This window comes from Haliotis asinina, chromosome 5, assembly GCF_037392515.1.
Source record: "Haliotis asinina isolate JCU_RB_2024 chromosome 5, JCU_Hal_asi_v2, whole genome shotgun sequence".
Taxonomy (NCBI): Eukaryota; Metazoa; Mollusca; class Gastropoda; order Lepetellida; family Haliotidae; genus Haliotis; species Haliotis asinina.
Window position 1 is genome coordinate 9867125 of NC_090284.1, and position 19297 is coordinate 9886421.

At 41.5% G+C, this 19297-nt stretch overlaps 1 protein-coding gene across 1 annotated transcript in view; it reads left to right on the forward strand.

The window, feature by feature from the left end:
* Positions 1-242: 242 nt before the first annotated feature.
* Positions 243-19297, forward strand: part of LOC137283620 (uncharacterized) — a 37837-nt gene continuing 18782 nt past the window's right edge. Inside the window, exons 1-16 of the mRNA XM_067815214.1 lie at positions 243-303; positions 405-457; positions 920-1013; positions 1951-2028; positions 3152-3217; positions 4813-4917; positions 5759-6011; positions 6585-6755; positions 7392-7491; positions 7677-7788; positions 8117-8275; positions 9163-9245; positions 9793-9868; positions 10146-10250; positions 12438-12632; positions 13762-13888. Coding sequence (XP_067671315.1) covers positions 262-303; positions 405-457; positions 920-1013; positions 1951-2028; positions 3152-3217; positions 4813-4917; positions 5759-6011; positions 6585-6755; positions 7392-7491; positions 7677-7788; positions 8117-8275; positions 9163-9245; positions 9793-9868; positions 10146-10250; positions 12438-12632; positions 13762-13888 — 1819 coding nt within the window. The 5' untranslated portion in view covers positions 243-261. The remainder of the gene's footprint in view (positions 304-404; positions 458-919; positions 1014-1950; positions 2029-3151; positions 3218-4812; positions 4918-5758; positions 6012-6584; positions 6756-7391; positions 7492-7676; positions 7789-8116; positions 8276-9162; positions 9246-9792; positions 9869-10145; positions 10251-12437; positions 12633-13761; positions 13889-19297) is intronic.

Sequence of the window (19297 nt, forward strand, 5' to 3'; positions counted from 1 at the left end):
TAAAAATGAACGAAGGGCCAAGCTAAACCCCGTTATTATTTAATTTGTTGTGGCCTGACTTTCATGTGACTTGAAGTGAGAAGAATTCTTGTTTCTTTGCATTTTTAACAAAACCAGGAAGAAATGACGCGTTAGATCCACGTACACAAAGATGACACATTTTGGAATCAGCTCAACCATGCGTGTATACGAGTGTGTTCATGTCTATTTTTAGCCACATACTTATCGTCTTACGCATGCGCGAATAATGTAAACACCAACATGGCGGCTGCCGAGGACGGAGCCTACTATGGAACATGGAGGGTATTAATTCTTAATTACGTGTTCACCGTTGGTTGTGATTTCATGAGGTATGTGATTCTGTTACTGAATAGTATGATTCATCTATTTGTTTTATTTTTCAGATTGTGGAATGCGTGTCTTTAACGGGAACAGTGGAAACCACAGGAATAGAAGGGTGGGTTTTGTTCTTCATTCAATCTCATGTCTGATGGATACAATTTCTCGGATGTTTGACAGTTTCCAATATTTTCCATGTCTGTCTTTTGAAATCACAAAATTTGACGAAAAAGCTTGGCCAAACTGGAAGATGCAAATTGAAATTTATATATATTTATGACAAAGGCGATGGTCTTACTAAGCCTAGACTAGTGCACAAGTTCATTTCCTTGTTTCGCCAGTCCAGTAGATATGTTAAAATTTACGTAGGCGATACAGGTAGGGAGCTGAATTTTCCATTTGTGAATTTGACTGTTTCTTGGTTTGTTTATTACAAGTCATGGGGTTCTTTGCTCATCAGATTATACAGTAAAATCTGCTTCCTCCATGGGCCTTGGTCTCTAAACGACTAAATTGATGTGGTGTCTGAAGACTAGATACAGTCTAGTTTTGTTTGAGACATTATGTTGTGGCATTACAGGACAGAGTTCCAGCTTGATGAAAGTGGGGATGTTTCGTGGAAGGTGTCTGAAGATGCAGAACCCATGCCTTTCTTTAACTGTGAAACCTATGAGGTATAGTACCCCTAGTGAATACATGTCTGAGCATGATGAACCATTATCATTGATTGTTATGCAGTATGATGTTAAGTTTACAATTATCTCATATATGTGTATGTCTAGTTCAGGAATTGTTCCGTAAGTACATGTAATACCACGACATCCATGCTGGATGTTTAACACTGAATCTTTTCATGTATCATCATAATCATGCACATACACAAGGCAATTAACACCCAGCAAGGCTGTTAATGCAGCTGGACTTGACATACAATAGATGATTAGTAACATCTCAGTTGGCAATGATAGAAGCTGATTGAAGTAGCAAGGTGATAGAACATGATGGAGGCCATTCTTTTGTACCACATCATTGGGGGCATGGGGGAAAGAAAAGGAAGAGTAGGGGGAGGGCTCTGCCAGTGCCAAACATTAACTCCAGTGTGACCTTTAGTATTATCAAACCAAACCCACCCACCCCCAGATCTGAATATGTCTTATGTTGTACAGTAATGTAATGAATCTTCTTTGTCTTCACTCAACATTGGATGGTGCAAGTTTCTTGCATCATCCAACATTATATCTGTGTAGTCATCATGTTCATGTACTGATAAGCTGTGTATATATTTTTGTAACAAAACTGGCATCTATAGTTTGGTCAAAGTAGCCATTGTTAAGAATGGCAAATAGATTGATTGATAACATTTGCTCACAAAGTGATGTCAAGCTGTGATGTGACGTTTGTTGGTCCTGGTGTTGTTTTTGGAATTTTCTACTAATGTGATTTGGTTTATGTCAGCACCACTTGGCATCAGTTTGATCAGCACATGCTGCTGTATGTCCTGAATTACTGACCTCTTGTGCAATATTTTATTATATAATGCATAGATAATACAATGCAAGGTTTCTGTGTTTGTTATTGTGGAACTTTTAAGGTCTGTGATCCTTGTTCTAGGTGACTCCTGGAGCGGCTAGCGATCCTGCTGTGCTCAAGTTCATATGGACATATGAAGGACATGTCATTGAGTTCAGGGTATGTGCAGATTGACAGCCATGTTTCACTAGTCAGTTCTGACATTATTGTTGTAAATGTACATATTCTGAAAGATGTATGAACTCAAATCAGTTTCTAGACAAATTGTTCAAATTAATAATTGACAGCTTGAAAACTCATTTCATCTGAAAACATTATCGTTAACATTTTGTTTGTCCTGCTTGTCACATTGGCTTCCTTGTTATATTGATATCTTTTTGTATTGATCCTACTTTAACATATCAGCTTATGTGTAAACCATTTTGATAAACATAGTTTTTGACTGGTGCAAGCAAAGAAGTAGTCCTGAAACATTGTTTCACAAAGGAACAATCAGATAGTGATACAGAACAGGACAACAACAGATAGTGTTAAAGAACATGAAAGGAAGTGATAAAGAATATGAAAGCAACAGATGGTGTTAAAGAACATGATAAGAGATAGTGATGAAGTATATGACCATAAGAAAAAGTGATACAGAACATGATAGTAAGAGATAGTGATACAGAATGTGATCTCAAGAGATAGTGATATGGATAAAAAACATGAGGTAGTGATAAACAACATCACAGCAACAGATATTGATAAACAACATGACAACAAAAGGTAGTGATAAAGAACATAACAGCAACAGATTGTGATAGAGAACATGACAACAAAAGGTAATGATAAAGAACATCACAGCAACAGATGGTGATAAAGAACATGACAACAAAAGGTAGTGATAAAGAACATCACAGCAACAGATAGTGATAAACATGACAACAACAGATAGTTATGAAGAACATGACAACAGATGGTGATAAAGAGCAAAAAATAGATATTGATAAAGAACTTCACAACAAAAGGTAGTGATAAAGAGCATGACAACAACAGGTAGTGATAAAAAACATGACAACTGATAGTGATAAAGAACATGATAACAGATAGTGATAAAAAGAACATCACAGAAACAGAGTGTGACACAGAACATGGCAACAACAGATAATGACTCAGAACATGACAACAACAGATATTTACACAGAACATCACAAGAGATAGAGATGATGAACTGCATATGCATGCTATCACTTGATTGACTTGTCTAGAAGAAAGAATGAACTAGCTGTTGTTGTGCTGCCAGGTGGAGGTGGCTGATGACCTGATGCTGTTGACGTATGAGAGATGTTGTATGCTGCAGTGTCAGAAGGTGAGGTTTGGGTTCACTAAGTTACGACCAGATCAGGGTCTAGATTTTCTTAAGTGCCAATTGCCATACATTAACACTGGTTTACTTACTTGTATCCCAGTTGCGTAGATCCGTGTTCGTGCTGTTGGTCACTGGATTGTCTGGTGCAGACTCCAGTATTTACAGACCGTTGCCATTTAGCTGATATATTGTTGAGTTTGTCGTAAACCTTAACTCACTCACAAAGTGAATATAATCCCTTAGTTTAAGAAATTAATAACTCCCAGCAGAATGTCAACACACTTTCATCTACGGTGTTGTTAAGTAGATTATCTGAGGACTACATGGATGTCATTTATGACAAGCCTATTAATAGTGCAGTGGCATTTGGTGTAAAAAGTTGAAACACCTCTACCGGAGGTATAGCAAGATGTATTTGGTACTTTTGGAAAACTTGGAATCTCTAGTTTTCCAAAGTCAGTGTTGTCAGACTTGGAAGTGTCAGGCAGTATGTCGCTTTGGTGTGTTTCCATGGTAACCATGCTATTTTTCAGAAAGTATGACAGCTACATATAAAAGACTATATCTTCCCTATAAGTCGTGTTTTTGTCATGTTTGAGAATGCATGTGATGATCCAAGCACTTCTCCACAGAACTATGTAAAACAATAAGGACAAGGTCAAAGGTCAAGGTCACAATTACCCCCTTAGTTGCTATTCTTGCTTGAAATTCTGTTGAACCTCTCATCTTTCTTAACTGCAAAGTATGGACTGCATAGAGCACTATGTGTTTGGCATCATAAGACACCTCAAAGGCTCAGCTTTCTGATAAAATAGATTTCATACCTTTAATTGTTAGGGCATATGTTATTCAGGAAATTTCCATGGTTACCATGCATTTTTAATTGTATCACAAAATGCATTATATCATGCCTTTATGAAACTAAATATTTCTTTTCCAGAATGTTTACTGGTGTTAATGATATCCTGCTCAATGTATGATAAATGCATGCGTGAAAACACTAGAGATTCCAAGCTTTCCAACAGTGCCAAATACATCTTGCTATACCTCCGGTAGATCTATCTCCTTTAATTTGCTAGCTAGAGAGATTGCCACTGCACTGTAAGCAAAAGTATGACAGCTGGCACTTGAACAGTGACTTCAATTGTTGATGTGCTATGATCAAGGAAATGTCAACCTATGGTAATCGTCTGTTTTATTATTTATACCACACCTTCCTGAAATATCTGCTTGATAAAGAACCCTGAAGTCCCTAGCCATGTGTATATGTAAGGAGATTGTAAAACAGTGGATAAACTGTTTACAACAAAGGTCTTTACAAAATCAAATCTTGATTAGTTTGTATATGTCACAAACCAAAATGAAATTCCATCATGTCATCTGTGTCAAAGATGCAGGAAAAACTGATTTTTTGAGATTATGAGAAATGTAGAAATTATGTTAATTTTTTTTTTTCAAATATCTTCAGAATTTGGAAATATTCTCTAGTATTATGTATGCTCGTTGAACCACATGTTGTTGTCAATCAGGTTATGATCTGTGTGTCTTTAGCCATGTTCACAATGTGATTGTGACAGAGTTGTTTCCCATTTCAGGTGTCATCAAATGACCCTAAAGATGATGTGCCGTTCTCATTCCTCAGTGCAATGGAGGAAGGATACTTCTCAGAACTCAGCATAAGAGCTGATTCTGGAAGAGAGGTGTGTCTAGGCTCCACTTCAAAATATTCAGTGATGCAATTTGGTTGGCATTTGCATCGCCAAACTTGATATCAAACAAGAGTTTATTTTTGGATGATGTATCCTGATGCACAAATGATGTGCCATTGAAATTCTTCCCTCTCAGGGGTGGCACATGCAAATCAGGGTGAGAATTGGTCTTCAGCAACCCTTGCTTATCATGAAAGGCAGTTAACAAGATCGGTTAGTCAGGCTCGCTGCCTTGGGTTGAAATACATTGTCATATCTCAGTTGTGTAGACTGGTGCTCTTGTTGTTTTTGATTATTTCTCTATCCACACAGACTTCATTATTCACAGACTGCTGCCATGTAGATGGAATATTGATGAATGCAGGGGAGCTGTGTAGTTGTTCTGTTACTGTGTGGTTTTCTGAACAGGACATATTGGTCACCCAGCATTGACCATTACAACTTAGCTCTAATGTGAATGGTGTTAAGACAGTGGGGTCACTGTTCATGCCTCCAGTCTGTAAATCAGCATCAGTCATGGTTTCTTCCCTTGAAGTATTTATGATTTATTATACATTTGCTGGTTTAAGTACTGTTATAATATCATAATGTAATTATTATTGATTTTTCATATCGACACTTAATACAGGCGTCACTGAGAAGGACTTTGTTACATCTATTTAACATCTGTTTTGAATGTAATGTTTTCTGAGATTACTGAAATACATTCATAAAAACAATTCCAATTTAAGAATTTCATGTGTAGATGATGGTTATTTTTCAAAAGAAATGTACCCTGCAGTTCTGTGTGAGCAGTGTTGAACAAGCTGATAAAATGCATGTGTCCCATCAGTTCAAGGTCCACCAGGTCTTGCTGCAGCTGAGTGCCCCCGAGATGGATTGGCTGCGGTCGCCTCCCCCACTGACTGGGCTGCGGGAGGATGTCCTCCAGGCCACTCTACACTATCTGTACTCAGAGTGTCTACCCAGGGGACTGTCGGAGGACACAGCCAAGGCCTGCATCAAATCTGTTGGCAAACTGCCAGGCTTCTCAAGATTCTCAGATCTCTGTGATACTTTTCTAAAAAATACGGCACTTAAACAACGTAGGTATAGGTGGTCTCCCTCGACTTGTTGTTATTAAGTGTTTGTCAATGAATGAATGGAACATGTTGAACAAATGTAGCTTGGATCATGGGCAGGGGCTCTGTAGATATGTAAAACAATGTAAGAGTTTTAAAGTGTATTTGATCACTTTCAAATCTTTCTTAGCACGGATCATATGGCTGTGTCAACTTTTATGCTTTACCAGATTTATACTGAGTGACTAGCATCACAGTAGTACATGATGGGGCTGTGTGCAAAGGATTTTGATTGGTTGTCTGAAATGATAGAATCATTCACCATAACAGCTTCCTAAGGTTGTCCGTACTGGGGAGGTTAATATAGATCCAGTACTTGTAGTCAGAACTTACATGGGATTTGCTACTTCAGCTGTGTTCAGCTTTGTGTACTTTCACCTGGTTCATTGTGCATTACATGCCTCAATGGCAGTTTCTCACACACTTATCCACAGGTTTGTAAGCACCAGGTTTGATGGCCTGACTCCTGTAGCAATATGAATTGATCTATCTACTAGTGTACCAACTCATTCATACCCATATTGTTATCTATTACAGAAATCACCAACCTCATATCAGATATGCATGGGTGTGCTGACAAGATCATAGAACTGTTCAGTGTTAAAGGAGGTGTGGGTGAGGGGCACTTGTCAGTGGACTCCAGTCTCATGTCCAATCCAGCCAAGCTGTGTTACACTGTCAGACAGGGCCTGAAGGAGGCAGCAGTTGGTAAGTTAGGCCTTGAGTGGGTGAAGGGGGGTATTCTGACTGAAATTCTCAGCACCATTCCCAGTCTTGATAATAAATAATTATGGGAAACTGTGAGATGATGGTGCAATTAAACAGGCAAGGCGACATCCTAGAAATATGTCAGACTCTGAACCAAGTGTTACCAAAGTTGGACCCTGCCAAATTGAAAAATCATGAGTTAAAATTAAGCTTGATGTGCTCAGTTTGAAATGAATAAGAGAGACATTTTCACTTCATTAGGGGGTAGTCGAGTGGATAAAGTGTTTGCTTGTCATGCTGATGACCCAGGTTAATTTCCCACATGGGTACAAGGGTACAATGTGTGATTTTGGAGGTGAAGCACATTTCTTGTGTTCCCTACTGTGACATTGCTGGAATATACATGGGTACAAGGGCACAGCGTGTGATTTTGGAGATGAAGCCCATTTCTGGTGTTCCCTACTGTGACATTGCTGGAATATTGCTGGAAGCCAAACAAAACTCACTCACTCACTTCATTGTTACGTGTTGTTTTGAAATAGTATGCTGTAAACATTAATCATTCTCCTTACAAATTATCAAAATAACTCTATTGAACATTGGATAGTATATGCGTATGTATTTATCCTTATCCAGCCTGTGCTAAACTGCTGATTCTTTGTGACCTCTTCTCAAAGAGGAAAGGGGAGCTTTCGAGAGAAGAGAGACATGAAATCATGAAGTATGCCAAGTCAAGGTGAGCAAGACTGCTGTGGCTACTGTTACATTCAGAACAAACAAATCATTAAGGCACTTTTGATGACGTATGAAACACTGTCAGGACGTGTAACGTAGATTAGACTGTGAACCTTCCATCTATAAACCATCTTCATGACCTTATTGAGAGTACTGTGTGTGAGTTTAGGGGGCTGTTGTTTGCAGGTTACCAGTATTTATGAACCAACTCCACAAGTTCCTGGAGGTTATCAAGCAGCACACATCCAGTCTCAGTGCTCCACAGAGGAACGAGATTGCCACCTACCTTGTGCCTGAGGTCAGCTTTGTACACAGTGTCTACATATATGTGCATTTAGTCAAGTGAAAAATTCGGGTGATGTTATAATTTCAGAGAATGATGATTTGAAGTCTGCTTGTAAGTCAAGTATAATGCATTTAATTTTTTGTAAGTTTCTTTATAATGGTTAAAAACATTATCTTTGAGGCAGTCACAATTATGACGGTCAGGTATTTATAAAAGCAGCAAATACCATTTTCCACTTGGTAGAGATTTAACGACAAGTCTTGAGAACTAATATTCTGACCTCAGCAAATCATCAATGGCGACTTGTCCCTATTCATGAGCATATTAATGACTGACTCAGCTGGAGACAACGCTGGACCTGATCTTCCGGTTTGCTGTGGAGACAAAGGATGCCCTTGACAAGGTCATCACCTCCAGCAACACATCAGAGAAGTCAGAAAAATCAGAGAAGCATAAAAAGGGGCATGTTGGTGACGTGTTAGGAAAGGCACTCAAAAATGTGAGTACATAAGATACATGAGGACATGTGATAACTGGAGAGGGTTTCTGTTCATTCAGTTTAATCTTCATTTGACATGTACACACTGATCATGGCCTCCTATTACAAATATCTAAGGTAACCTTAGTGCAATGCTAAAAAGTGGGAGTTAAGGCTAACCTTAGTAAAAGGTTTCTTTGTGAAAGGAGCCCCAGGACAATTTGGCGATTCATAACATGGTGGGCATAAAACACATGTGCTAAGGGAGCCTTCATTACATGCAATCTCTTACAATATCAGGGAGTGGATGATTACTTAAGTTGTATCATGGCAGTGACAGAAGGGTACAGTGCAAGTGATGGTGCTTTATACCAGGGAGTATGGGTGACTCTTGGTGCTGGACAGAGTTAACTCCCTTGGTCATGCCCAAAACCCATGCTGGTGTGGTTCAATCCTAGTTCACCAGTTCACTCTGCCTTGTTTTCTGGGTTTGCAAGTACCATGCACATAATCATAGTTTACATCTGGAACTTGCTTCATGCCTGGCTGCCCCCCATCTTGATGCTGACACCCTGTAATATATCAGAAATAAAGTCAGAGAAACCTATCTGACTCAAACACTTCTGAATCAGGAATCCAGATTGTTAGACCAGTGTAATGTTCCTGAATTAGTTTATGACTAACCAGGTAGTTTTCTGACAAAATGACAGAGGGAAATCCAAGGAGAATGTGCGGTTTCAGGATAAGTTGCTTCAGTTAATGGTTAATAATTATGTAATATAATAACAAAGCTGTAAGGGTAACTGGGAGATGTGTTGGGTTTACCGTATTAGTTACATGTTCTATTTTTTAAGATGCTCTTATTCTGTCCATATGTTTATTGAGTTTTTAAATCATGGAATTTTCAGGCATTGCACATGAAAGAGCTCAAGAAACTGAAAAACTTCCATGACAGGACATCAGCCAGCTTCACACATCTTATGCAGAAGAAGTAAGTGATGTGTGATTGAAGGCAATGTTTGTGCAATGATTGTGCAGGCTAATTTGGGACATCCTAAGGTTTAAGTCACCCTCAACTGACCTAGTTATAACCAGAGTTGCCTAACCAAACTGAGTGACTGGCACAGTGCAGTATCTTTTTGGGGGTGAAAGGTATGCCTTGACACATCAGTGAATATTTGGTTCACAGCTATCGATAAAGTTTCACATGAAGAAGTAATGTGATTAAATGAAAATAAGGATGATAAGAATAAATGGCAGCCTGGTTAAGACAACTTGACCATGTCTTGATGTCAATGCTGTAGAGACAAAAGAGCATTCTTGCACTGTGGCTTTTATAAGTTTACTATAACTGTAGTGAGTTCAGAGTTGTCTATTACCACAGAGACAGAGGTACATGCCTGGTGATGGACTGATCACAGCCTGTGACAACTAGGAAAACATTTGTTTAATACTGGGAATTATGTAAAATGTGCCTGAAGATTCTTGTAGGTGTGTTTTCTGGTTTGTGGTTAATGAGGATTATTTTCTGTGTTTAGGGAAAACTTTGGCATGATGACACATGGAGAGAAAGTGAGGTCAGTCTCAAAAAACCTGGAACAAGTAATTGATGAGGTGAGTGAAGGTCCAGTCAGGCTAATGTGATGACAGCTCATTATTATCTCTCATTATCTCCAGTATTTACTTAAATATGTTTTAGCAGTTTATAGTGCAGTTAACCCAGTTTATTCATGTGGCCTGGGCTGTCATTTGACTCAGACTCGTAGCTCAGACTGTAGCTATGACTGACACAAAATTTGTGGTGATGAAATGTGAGGATCAATGATTTGTCAATCCATTCATTAATCCTGGTGTTGTCTCCCCTGAACATTAGTGACACTGACTGTTCCAGGTGCCCTTTTTCTTGGTGCGCCTTGAGGAGCTGATGGCGGCATTGGATGAAAAGGTCACATGGAGAGAGTGGAAATATCTGTTCAAACTGGGAACATCTAAAGTTGTAAGTAAATCCATCTTTGTGATATCTGCAGTTGTATATTGCATCATTCAAGGAATAGTTTCATGGGCGGTCTATATATTAACCTTCAGCATGGCCCACACAGCACTGCATCTTAAAGCTAATGATATCATATGAATAAAATGTTAATCAGATTGACTTAGGTGTGGCAGAAGTGGGATAAGGAGAGACCACTCGTGACACTTATAATATCCGGAAACCTCACCTTCCAGCCAGTTTTTATGATATCCGGAAACCTCGCCTTCTGGTCAATTTTTAGAAAACAGTCTCTTACATAAAGTGACTGTCTAAACCAGATATTTGGTTTCCGTCTCTGGGCTGTGTATTTTGCAAACCAACTGACTAAATCAACACAAAACTGACTCGCATATCCGTACAAAGCTTTGATCTACTGCTGACCATGTGAAGTGAAGCACAAGAGTGCCTCATGTTTTGACACAAGACATGGTCTGCTTATTCGGATTAATGACCGGTCAGCAAGGTATTTGTAGTGATTATTAGGCCTGGATGACAGTTACTGACACTGAGTTAACAAAGCAATAAAAGTGCATTGTGTCGATATTCAAGTCAGTTGGTGTTGATTGTCTTTCAAAATTGATCAACAATGGCTAGTCAACCCTCTAAACACAGGTGCTATCCATTGACAGCCAAGGAAAAGAAATAGATCTGTCTTTGCAAAGAACATAATTCCAGAGTAAGCTTGGATAACATAAGCAAACATTTTGGACCAGTTTTTTGACATTTGATTGGAAAGTTGACAAACAGCGACCTAATCAAGCAAAAAGACAAATGGCTTGGAACACCAAGCGATTCTTTGGACCTATCCCGATCGAGAAATCCCTAACATCAGAAGCTTGAAGAAGCCTTTTATCTTTGACTCAGCGATGTTTCAAGTCGAAATGTGCCAGTAAATGATCAAATGCTGACAGAAAAGAAATCAGGGAAAAGTTAGAAAGTTGTGCACTTCGCATATTCTCAGGGATGGCTGTCATGTTTCAAGTCTTGTTATAACAAAAAAGAATTATCAAGGTGAGGCTGCAAGTATAGATAGATATGCAGTTGGGACCGATAGAGTGGCCCTGAAGAAAGCTTGACAATGATAACAATTTTGACATAGATACAAATGATTTCATCTAACCAGACCCAGTTGCATTAGCACACAAAAAAACAGTTATTCTCTCTTTTGATCTGTCCATTCCTACTATTGGTTTTGAAGCCAAAGTACAATTTGGCCCCAACCTATAGAAAAGACAAGTTTCATCTAAGTTAAAAATGTCATCATTGTCAATATTGTCCAAAACTTTCTTCGACAATAGCCAACTGCTTCCACCATGTTGACATTCTGCCTCAACATGCAGATGAGGGCTCAGACGATGACGTGGTTCTGTCTGAGCTGGCCAAACAACTGAGAAAATTTTCCAGTGGCAGCAATACAGACTCCCCAGAAACCATGCCCACTGTCAAGGAGTTAGCTGATATTGACATAGAGGCTGAGACTGGCGAAGCACTGTCAGATGTTTCAGTCATCGACGTGGTTACTCACAAAGTATATACCAAAGAGAAAGTGGTGGTGATATGGAAGATCAGGCAGCCCCTTAACAATAAAGGCTTGATGATTATAAACATTTTGGGTTTTCCATGAAGTGGATGAAAAGCAGAAATCCAGATATCAGGATATTCTATTATCCAGACTAATAGACACATCAGATAAGGTGTTCAGGCTCTTTGACTTTGTTCACACATGTCATTATATCCCAAGTGCACAATTAAAGGCTCATAATCACTGGATTTTCTGGTCCGGACACAGTTATTTATGTAATCATGCCCACATAGGTGGATTATTGCGAAGTGCAGTGTAAAACAACAATCAGTCAATCATCTCTCAACTCCCTATGCACTATACAACCCAAGCGTCCAAGAAAGTTAGCAGTCACATGATCATCTCATCCAATCAGATGCCAATGTGGTGGTTTAATAGTGTAAGTTTCATGCAGATGAAATTGCTTGAATGACTAATGGTGGAAGTATGTTTGTAATCAATGAAACTGAATAATCAGGACTCCTTTAACCTGGCAACCCCACCTTGAGGTGAATTAGTCATGTTGTATCTATATATGGAGACATTATTCTGGACTAACAAAGATCAATGGTGCTTGTTCTTGTGTGTAGGCGTGGGGTCTTGGCAAAGTGTTGGCCAACAAGTCCACTCTGCAGCATCTAATTGACCAAGCCTGTGACATTGCCAACCGGGACCAGTTCACAGCGTCACTGGCGTCCTTGGGTCTGACGTCACCGGATGCCAGTCAGGACTCCAGCGGGGCAGGGGGAGGCAGGCAGAGTCACGGACCTACTAAGTATGCTCAGGTCAGTCTCCACAGGAATACAGCACATTGTCTGGTTGGTTAGTGTTGCCGTAGTGACACAGCACATTGTCAGGTTGGTTACAATGTCTCTGTAGTAAGACATCACATTTTCTGGTTGGTTTTGAGTTTCCATAGTGACATATCGCATTGTCTGGTTGGTTGCTGTGTCTTCATAGTAACACAGCACATTGTCTGGTTGGTTAGAGTATCTCTGTAGTAAGAGATCATCTTGACTGACTGTACTAAAACAACAGATTGGTGGTTACAGTGTCTCTGCAGTAAGACAACACATTGTCTGGTAGGTAACAGTGTCTCTGTGGTGAGACAACACATTGTCTGGTTGGTTACAGTGTCTCTTTAATAAGACAACACATTGCCTGGTTAGGAACAGTGTGTCTAGTAAGACAACACATTTTCTGGCTGGTTACAGTGTCTCTATAGTGAGACAACACATTGGTTGGTAACAGTGTCTCTGTGGTGAGACAACACATTGTCTGGTTGGTTACAGTGTCTCTTTAGTAAGACAACACATTGGTTGGTTACAGTGTCTTTGTGGTTAGACAACACAGTGTCTGGTCGTTTACAGAGTCTCTGTAGTGAGACAACACATTGGTTGGTTACAGTGTATCTGTGGTGAGACGACACATTGGTTGGTTACAGTGTCTCTGTAGTGAGACAGCACATTGTCTGGTTGGTTACAGTGTCTATATAGTGAGACAACACATTGTCTTGTTGGCTATAGTGTCTCTGTTAGTAAGACAACACATCGGTTGGTTACAGTGTCTCTTTAGTGAGACAGCTCATTGTCTGATGGGTTATAGTATGAGGTCTGATTGTGGGCAAGTGTCATGGTTTCAACCGCTAGATCCCGTCCAACTATCTGGACTGAATGACCATAGCATTCTTGTTGTAATACAGATACTTTTACCTGTGTATGTCAACTCAAGACTGTTACAAACTCATTTGTTATGGTAAAACTATTTTTCATGTGTATGAACAATAACATGAATAAGGAAGGAACTGATGTGTAAGGTTCCTTGACGTTTTCCTCTTTCTTCCTCCATTCTGAAAGTTAGACCTGTAACCTGGTATCAGATCAATCAAGTAATGAAGCGTTTCCAACCTTGCAGCTCAGCTCAATAGAATCCCTATGCATCCCGCCGTATGCCCGAGACAGTCGGACAGCCAAGAGGGCGCTGGAACTGCTACGTAAAGGAGAGAAGACAGATATGACCTTTGAAATAGAGGTTGTGCATGGTAAGGTTCATGTAAGAACATTACTGTTGAACAGTCCTTTCCTCTTGCCACTCACATGTCACTTATATATACATCTCATCATCATATTTATTAAACGAGTGAATGATTTGGTATCAAACTCGCTTTTGCTCGTTTGATACCAAATCATTCACCTTCTGGTCGTTTAGTATTCTCTATGAATAAGTTATGGTTGTGAAGATGGGGATTAGAATTGATCTTCAGGAATCCATGCATGTCGTAAGAGGCGACTAATGGGATGGGATGGTCAGACTTGGTAGACACATCATCGTATTCCATTTGTGTGTATCAGTGCTCATGATGTTTATCACTGGATTTTCTGGGCCAGATTCCATTACTTACAGACCACTGACATACAGCTGGAATATTGCAGAGGGCAGCATATAACTCATTCTTTCATTCAAGTTTCAGTTTCAGAAAATAAGATTCTTTTTCAGAAGAAATGCTCCTTGGGGTACATAAAAGCATTTTTAAGTCCATTAAAAATCCCTACGATTTTGATAATAAAATATTTACAAAACAAAAAATTCGTTTTTGTCTTGTGGGACCACCTTTACAGGGCCTCCCAGGCCCCCTACAGCCAAGAGCAGGTAACTCTGACCGTCTACCTGGCACCTTACTTTTCATGCTGTCGTTCGACTAGAAAGACGTGCGTGGTCCATGTAGATAGTCTTTGTTCTATCTACCTACGGAATAATGAGTGAGAAAGAGTCAGCTGCTGTATATATGGTTCCTTTTCTTTTGCACGGGCGTTAGTTGGAATTTCTTGGCTGAAATTTTCATTCATATATTGTTGTAACTTTGCCGGTCGGGTCCTATCTTCCTGTCATGTGGCTGGCAAGATGGCGGCCTTTATGGCTTCTTTTTAGTGCGGGAGGTGTTTCGCTTGCATCTCACTTATTCCTGCAAGTTTCTCGTAAGTATGTTTTTACATGCTAAGATGTCTGTACCCATTTGTTCTTGTTTCGGTCAAATGGGTAAGTTGGTTTGAAGACTTTGTCTTTTTCATAGCATTACGCAATTATATGTGCACACTTTGTTACATGCATTTATCCGCTTATACTTTAAAATAAAGTTGTTTAGCTGGGTTAAATGTATTTTGTCAATTTATTATGGCCTGTGCATTTATATTTTACTTGTTGTGTGTTCAATTGCATATGTTTTCTGTACATCAGTTACCATTTGGGGGATAAACCTGGTGGATAAACCACTTCCCTCTACTTCTCAAATGCCTCCCCCTACCTCTAGCATTTGCAGCAGCAAATGTCATCGGTCTTGTCCTGATCACGGACGTGATGTCTGATCTCCAGCAGGAGCTCGGCATCTGTTCCTCTGATCTTGTCGGCCTGGGGTAGTTTGAGAGAGAGAGAGTAGGGGGCACCCAAGCCTTGGGTCTAGGTTTAGGCACGGGTGCTGTCCCTGTGGGTAGTGTCAGATCCAAGCTCCATCTCTACTGATGGCCTCCTCTCTGGCTCTAAGGGTTCTTTACCGAGCACGACTCGGGTGCAGTTCCGCTTGTTGGCGCCGGTCCATCGGGCAGCTTAACTGCTGGTACTCGTACATGGGCTTGCCACCTGTCTCGGTTCCGCTCAGTGCACCGGGGGTCCCTGCTTTGGCAGCCGATCCCGCCAATTCGGACTACTCGGCTCCTCTGGATCCGTTGTCCTTGTTGACGGGTCCCTCGTACGACGGGGTCACAGACAACCCAACTGGTTGCTTCGAACACTGGCTTGCTGCCTGTCTCGGTTCTGCTCAGTGCACCGGCGGTCCCTGTTTCGGCAGCCGATCCCATGGGATCTCTGCACCCTGGTTCTTCGGTTAGCCAAGGGTAGGTCGATTTGGACAACTCAGCTTATTGCTCGGATCGTCCCTGCGGCATGTATGCGAACGTATCGCTGTAATACTGCCGCAGGTGGTTGTCCCTTCGCATGCCCCCGATCCCGCAGAGTTTCATATTACCTTTGCTCATTAGTGAAGTTGTTTACACTATTCAAAATTCCCGCTGCAAGTGGCAGTCTCTCTGCCAGCAGCCGGGACATATTGCCTTTTGCCCGAAGTACCTGTGAGTTTCCGCCTCCCATTATTCCTTCAGAAATGGGAGAGTCACGTTCAATCCCTGGGTCCTGTCCACGCTCACTGATGGCCTCCTGCCACAGTGGAAGCGAGAGCCTCCTCCTTTTGCCAGGATAAGCTGCACTCCAGTGACGAAGTCGCCAGAGAAGGTGACAATCCCCCTTTCCATGATCCAGTACTATCTGGATATGGCGGCTATAGAGATTGTTCCATTGGGTCAGGAGATTATGGGGTTCTACTCCATTTATGTCCTGGTTACCAAAAAGGACAGAAGATTCATACCCATTCTAAATCTCTAGTGTCTGAAAAGCATGATAGAGGTGCCGTTTTTCGAGATTGAGACACTGCGGTCAGTGATCTCATCTGTAGAGGCAGGGGATTGTCTCACGTCAATCGACCTCAAAGACGCATACCTCCATGTACCGATGCATCCCAATTTTAGGAAATACCTCAGGCTTTCCGTCGATGGGGTGTGTTATCAGTTTCATGTGCTCCCCTTCGGCATCTCCATGGCGCCAAGGGTGTTCACCAAACTCATGCTAGTACCAGCTCAGGTCGCCAGGTCGCAAAGGGGCAACTTTTGTTTCCCGCACCTGGATGACTGGATCCCCAGGGTGTTCTCCCGACACCTTAGTCGAGAATCCACATAGTCTGTGATGGATATTCTTACCAGGTTAGGTTGGGGAATCAATCTTAAAAAGTCAGAACCGGTGCCGACACATGATCAGGTTTTCGTTGGGGCGAGGTTTGAGACAACCCTAGGGTTGGTTTCTCTGTCCCAAGAGCACATTACCAAGGTACAGGGCATAGTTTTACATTTTCCGCTTTTCCCCGTGGTCTCGGCAAGAACTTGGCTTCAGTTGCTATGCAACATGGCGGCGACAATGGACATAGTTTTGTGTGCGTGTCTGTGAATGCGTCCCATTCAGCAGGCATTGGCACAGCAGTAGTCCCACTCAGAGAGCTAAGAGAAGAATCTGGCTATTCCCTAGTGGTTGATTCCCCACGTGCGGTGGTGGACTGACCCTGGAAACCTGTCCAAAGGTTTACCTCGGGCGACTCCGGTGCCGTTGCTCACAATTCAGACGGATGCCTTCCTCACAGGGTGGGGGGCGTCCGCAGTGTCTGGCCTATGGTCTAGCAAACGGGTATTCCAGATTATCTCCAAGTTGTTCGGGTCATTCTGTTTGCCTCTGGGGTGACAAATCAGATTTCTGTGTTTTGTTCTCGGATTCCAGATCCGAGAGTGATTGCCAGGGACGCCTTCCAGCTGGCCTGGACGGACAGGGTGTTGTGGGCGTTTCCGCCATTTTCCCTGCTTTCCGAAGTCCTGTCTCACCTTGTCACCCAATCAGCACGGCTACTAGTGCTTCTTGTACCTCTGTGGTCGTCCCAATGCTTGTTCCCAGTAATAATCAAGTCGTTAGTGCAGCCGGCTGTACTATTACCACAGCGACTGAACCTACTATCCCAGAACGGCCAGCCATATCCCAATCCCAGGATTGCTTCCAAGCGAACAGAATTCCTGCATCAGTTGCAGGAATAATTCTGGCTTCACGGAGGGACCCCATGAAGGTACAGTATGAGGATAGATCAGCCTGTTATACGCACTGGTGTGGAAATAGAGGGATTTTCGATCCCTTAGTTGAAGTGCTGGACTTTTTACAGTCTCAATTAGAATCCGGCTTAAGCCACTTCTACTATTTGAGGCTACTCCACAGCTATTTCAGCCTTCCACATACCCGTTGAGGGTGCCTTGTTGGGAAAATTTTCATGCATGCGTCGTTAGACGGACAAGTCTTCCATGGTATTTGTCTAGAGTATTGGAATGGTTACCACTCCTCTCATTTATAGCTTGGATAACCTGTCGTTACAACTGTTAAGTTGGAAAACGGTTTATAAGTGACGGTAACGTCTGGCAAACCCTGGAACTTACTGTGTTCCATAAGGATCAGGTTAGCATGCGCTCACCGGATTCCTACCGACCAAAGATCAATCATTCGCTTCATGTGACAGCACTTATTGATCTACCTATGTTTATGCTGCCTGCGTCGTCTGATAATACACACCATAAGGCTCATGTATTAGATGTTAGGAAAACTGTTAAAGTTTATATTAAGAGAACAGCCTTACTCCGTAAGGAGGAACAGCTATTTTGCTCTTATGGTGGCAGCAAAGCTGGCTATCCAGCTAACACACAGACCGTATCTCGATGGATTGTATCGGCAATCTGCATGGCCTATATATACATAAAGGCTTATGTCCCCAAGAGGGGTTGAAAGCTCACTCGGTTAGAGCAGTGGCCATGCCAAAATCATATGCCGCGGCTCTGCCCATTGAGGGGATCTGCTTAGAAGCTATTACCAACTGGACACTGGACACTCACGAGTGCATGCTCGGTTCAGTCAGTCAGTTCTCTGCGGTGGACAGAATAGCTCTGCTCAAGCGCATTAAACTTTGTCAGATGACTATATCTGTTTGCACTCAGTGATGGGTTACTATCCATACCCATTTTATCAGTGGTGGTATTTGGTGATGGGTTTTTAGTCCCACCCCCACCTTTGGCTTAATGCCTTACTTTCCTTTCCATTTCCCCACTTAGCTTGCTAATGCAGTATGGACAGGGTTTAGTTTGGCGAGTTTCCCATATGTCCAGGTCTCCAAACATTGATTTGGGTGGGCGGGGTTTGTCATTTGGGATTTCCCAAATTCTAGCCAATGGACATATAAGCTTTGACAAGTGGCTCAGCTTTATCATGCCCCCTCCTTGATTAACATCAGCGATCAGGTGACAAGGTTGGTGCCTTTTCTATTTCCTTTGTGGTTGTAGATTTGCACTTCAATCAAATGGACTGTGCTGTCAGACAGAATACCACTCCCAATTGTTTCTCTTCGGAAATCTGTTTAATGCCTATATGTACCCCAAGGAGGACTTCTTCTGAAAAAGAATTATACAAACCTGTAGAGGTTATGAATTCTTTGAAGAATGTCCTCCTTGGGGTACGGCCCCTGCTTCTCCTCATTTTGTCTGATACGTTCAGCATGAAAAGTAAGGTGTGAGGTAGATGACCAGAGTTACCTGCTCTTGGCTGTAGGGGGCCCCTGGGGGACTCTGTAAGGGGGGTCTCACATGCCAAAAACGAGTTTTTAGTTTTGTAAATATTTTATTATCAAAATAGTTACAACTGTCGTAGGGATTTTTAATGGACATAAAAATGCTTATATGTACCCCAAGGAGGACATTCTTCAAAGAATTCATAACCTCTACAAGTTTGTATAAATTTATGAAAATACAGATGTCAGTGTTGCCTGACGTGT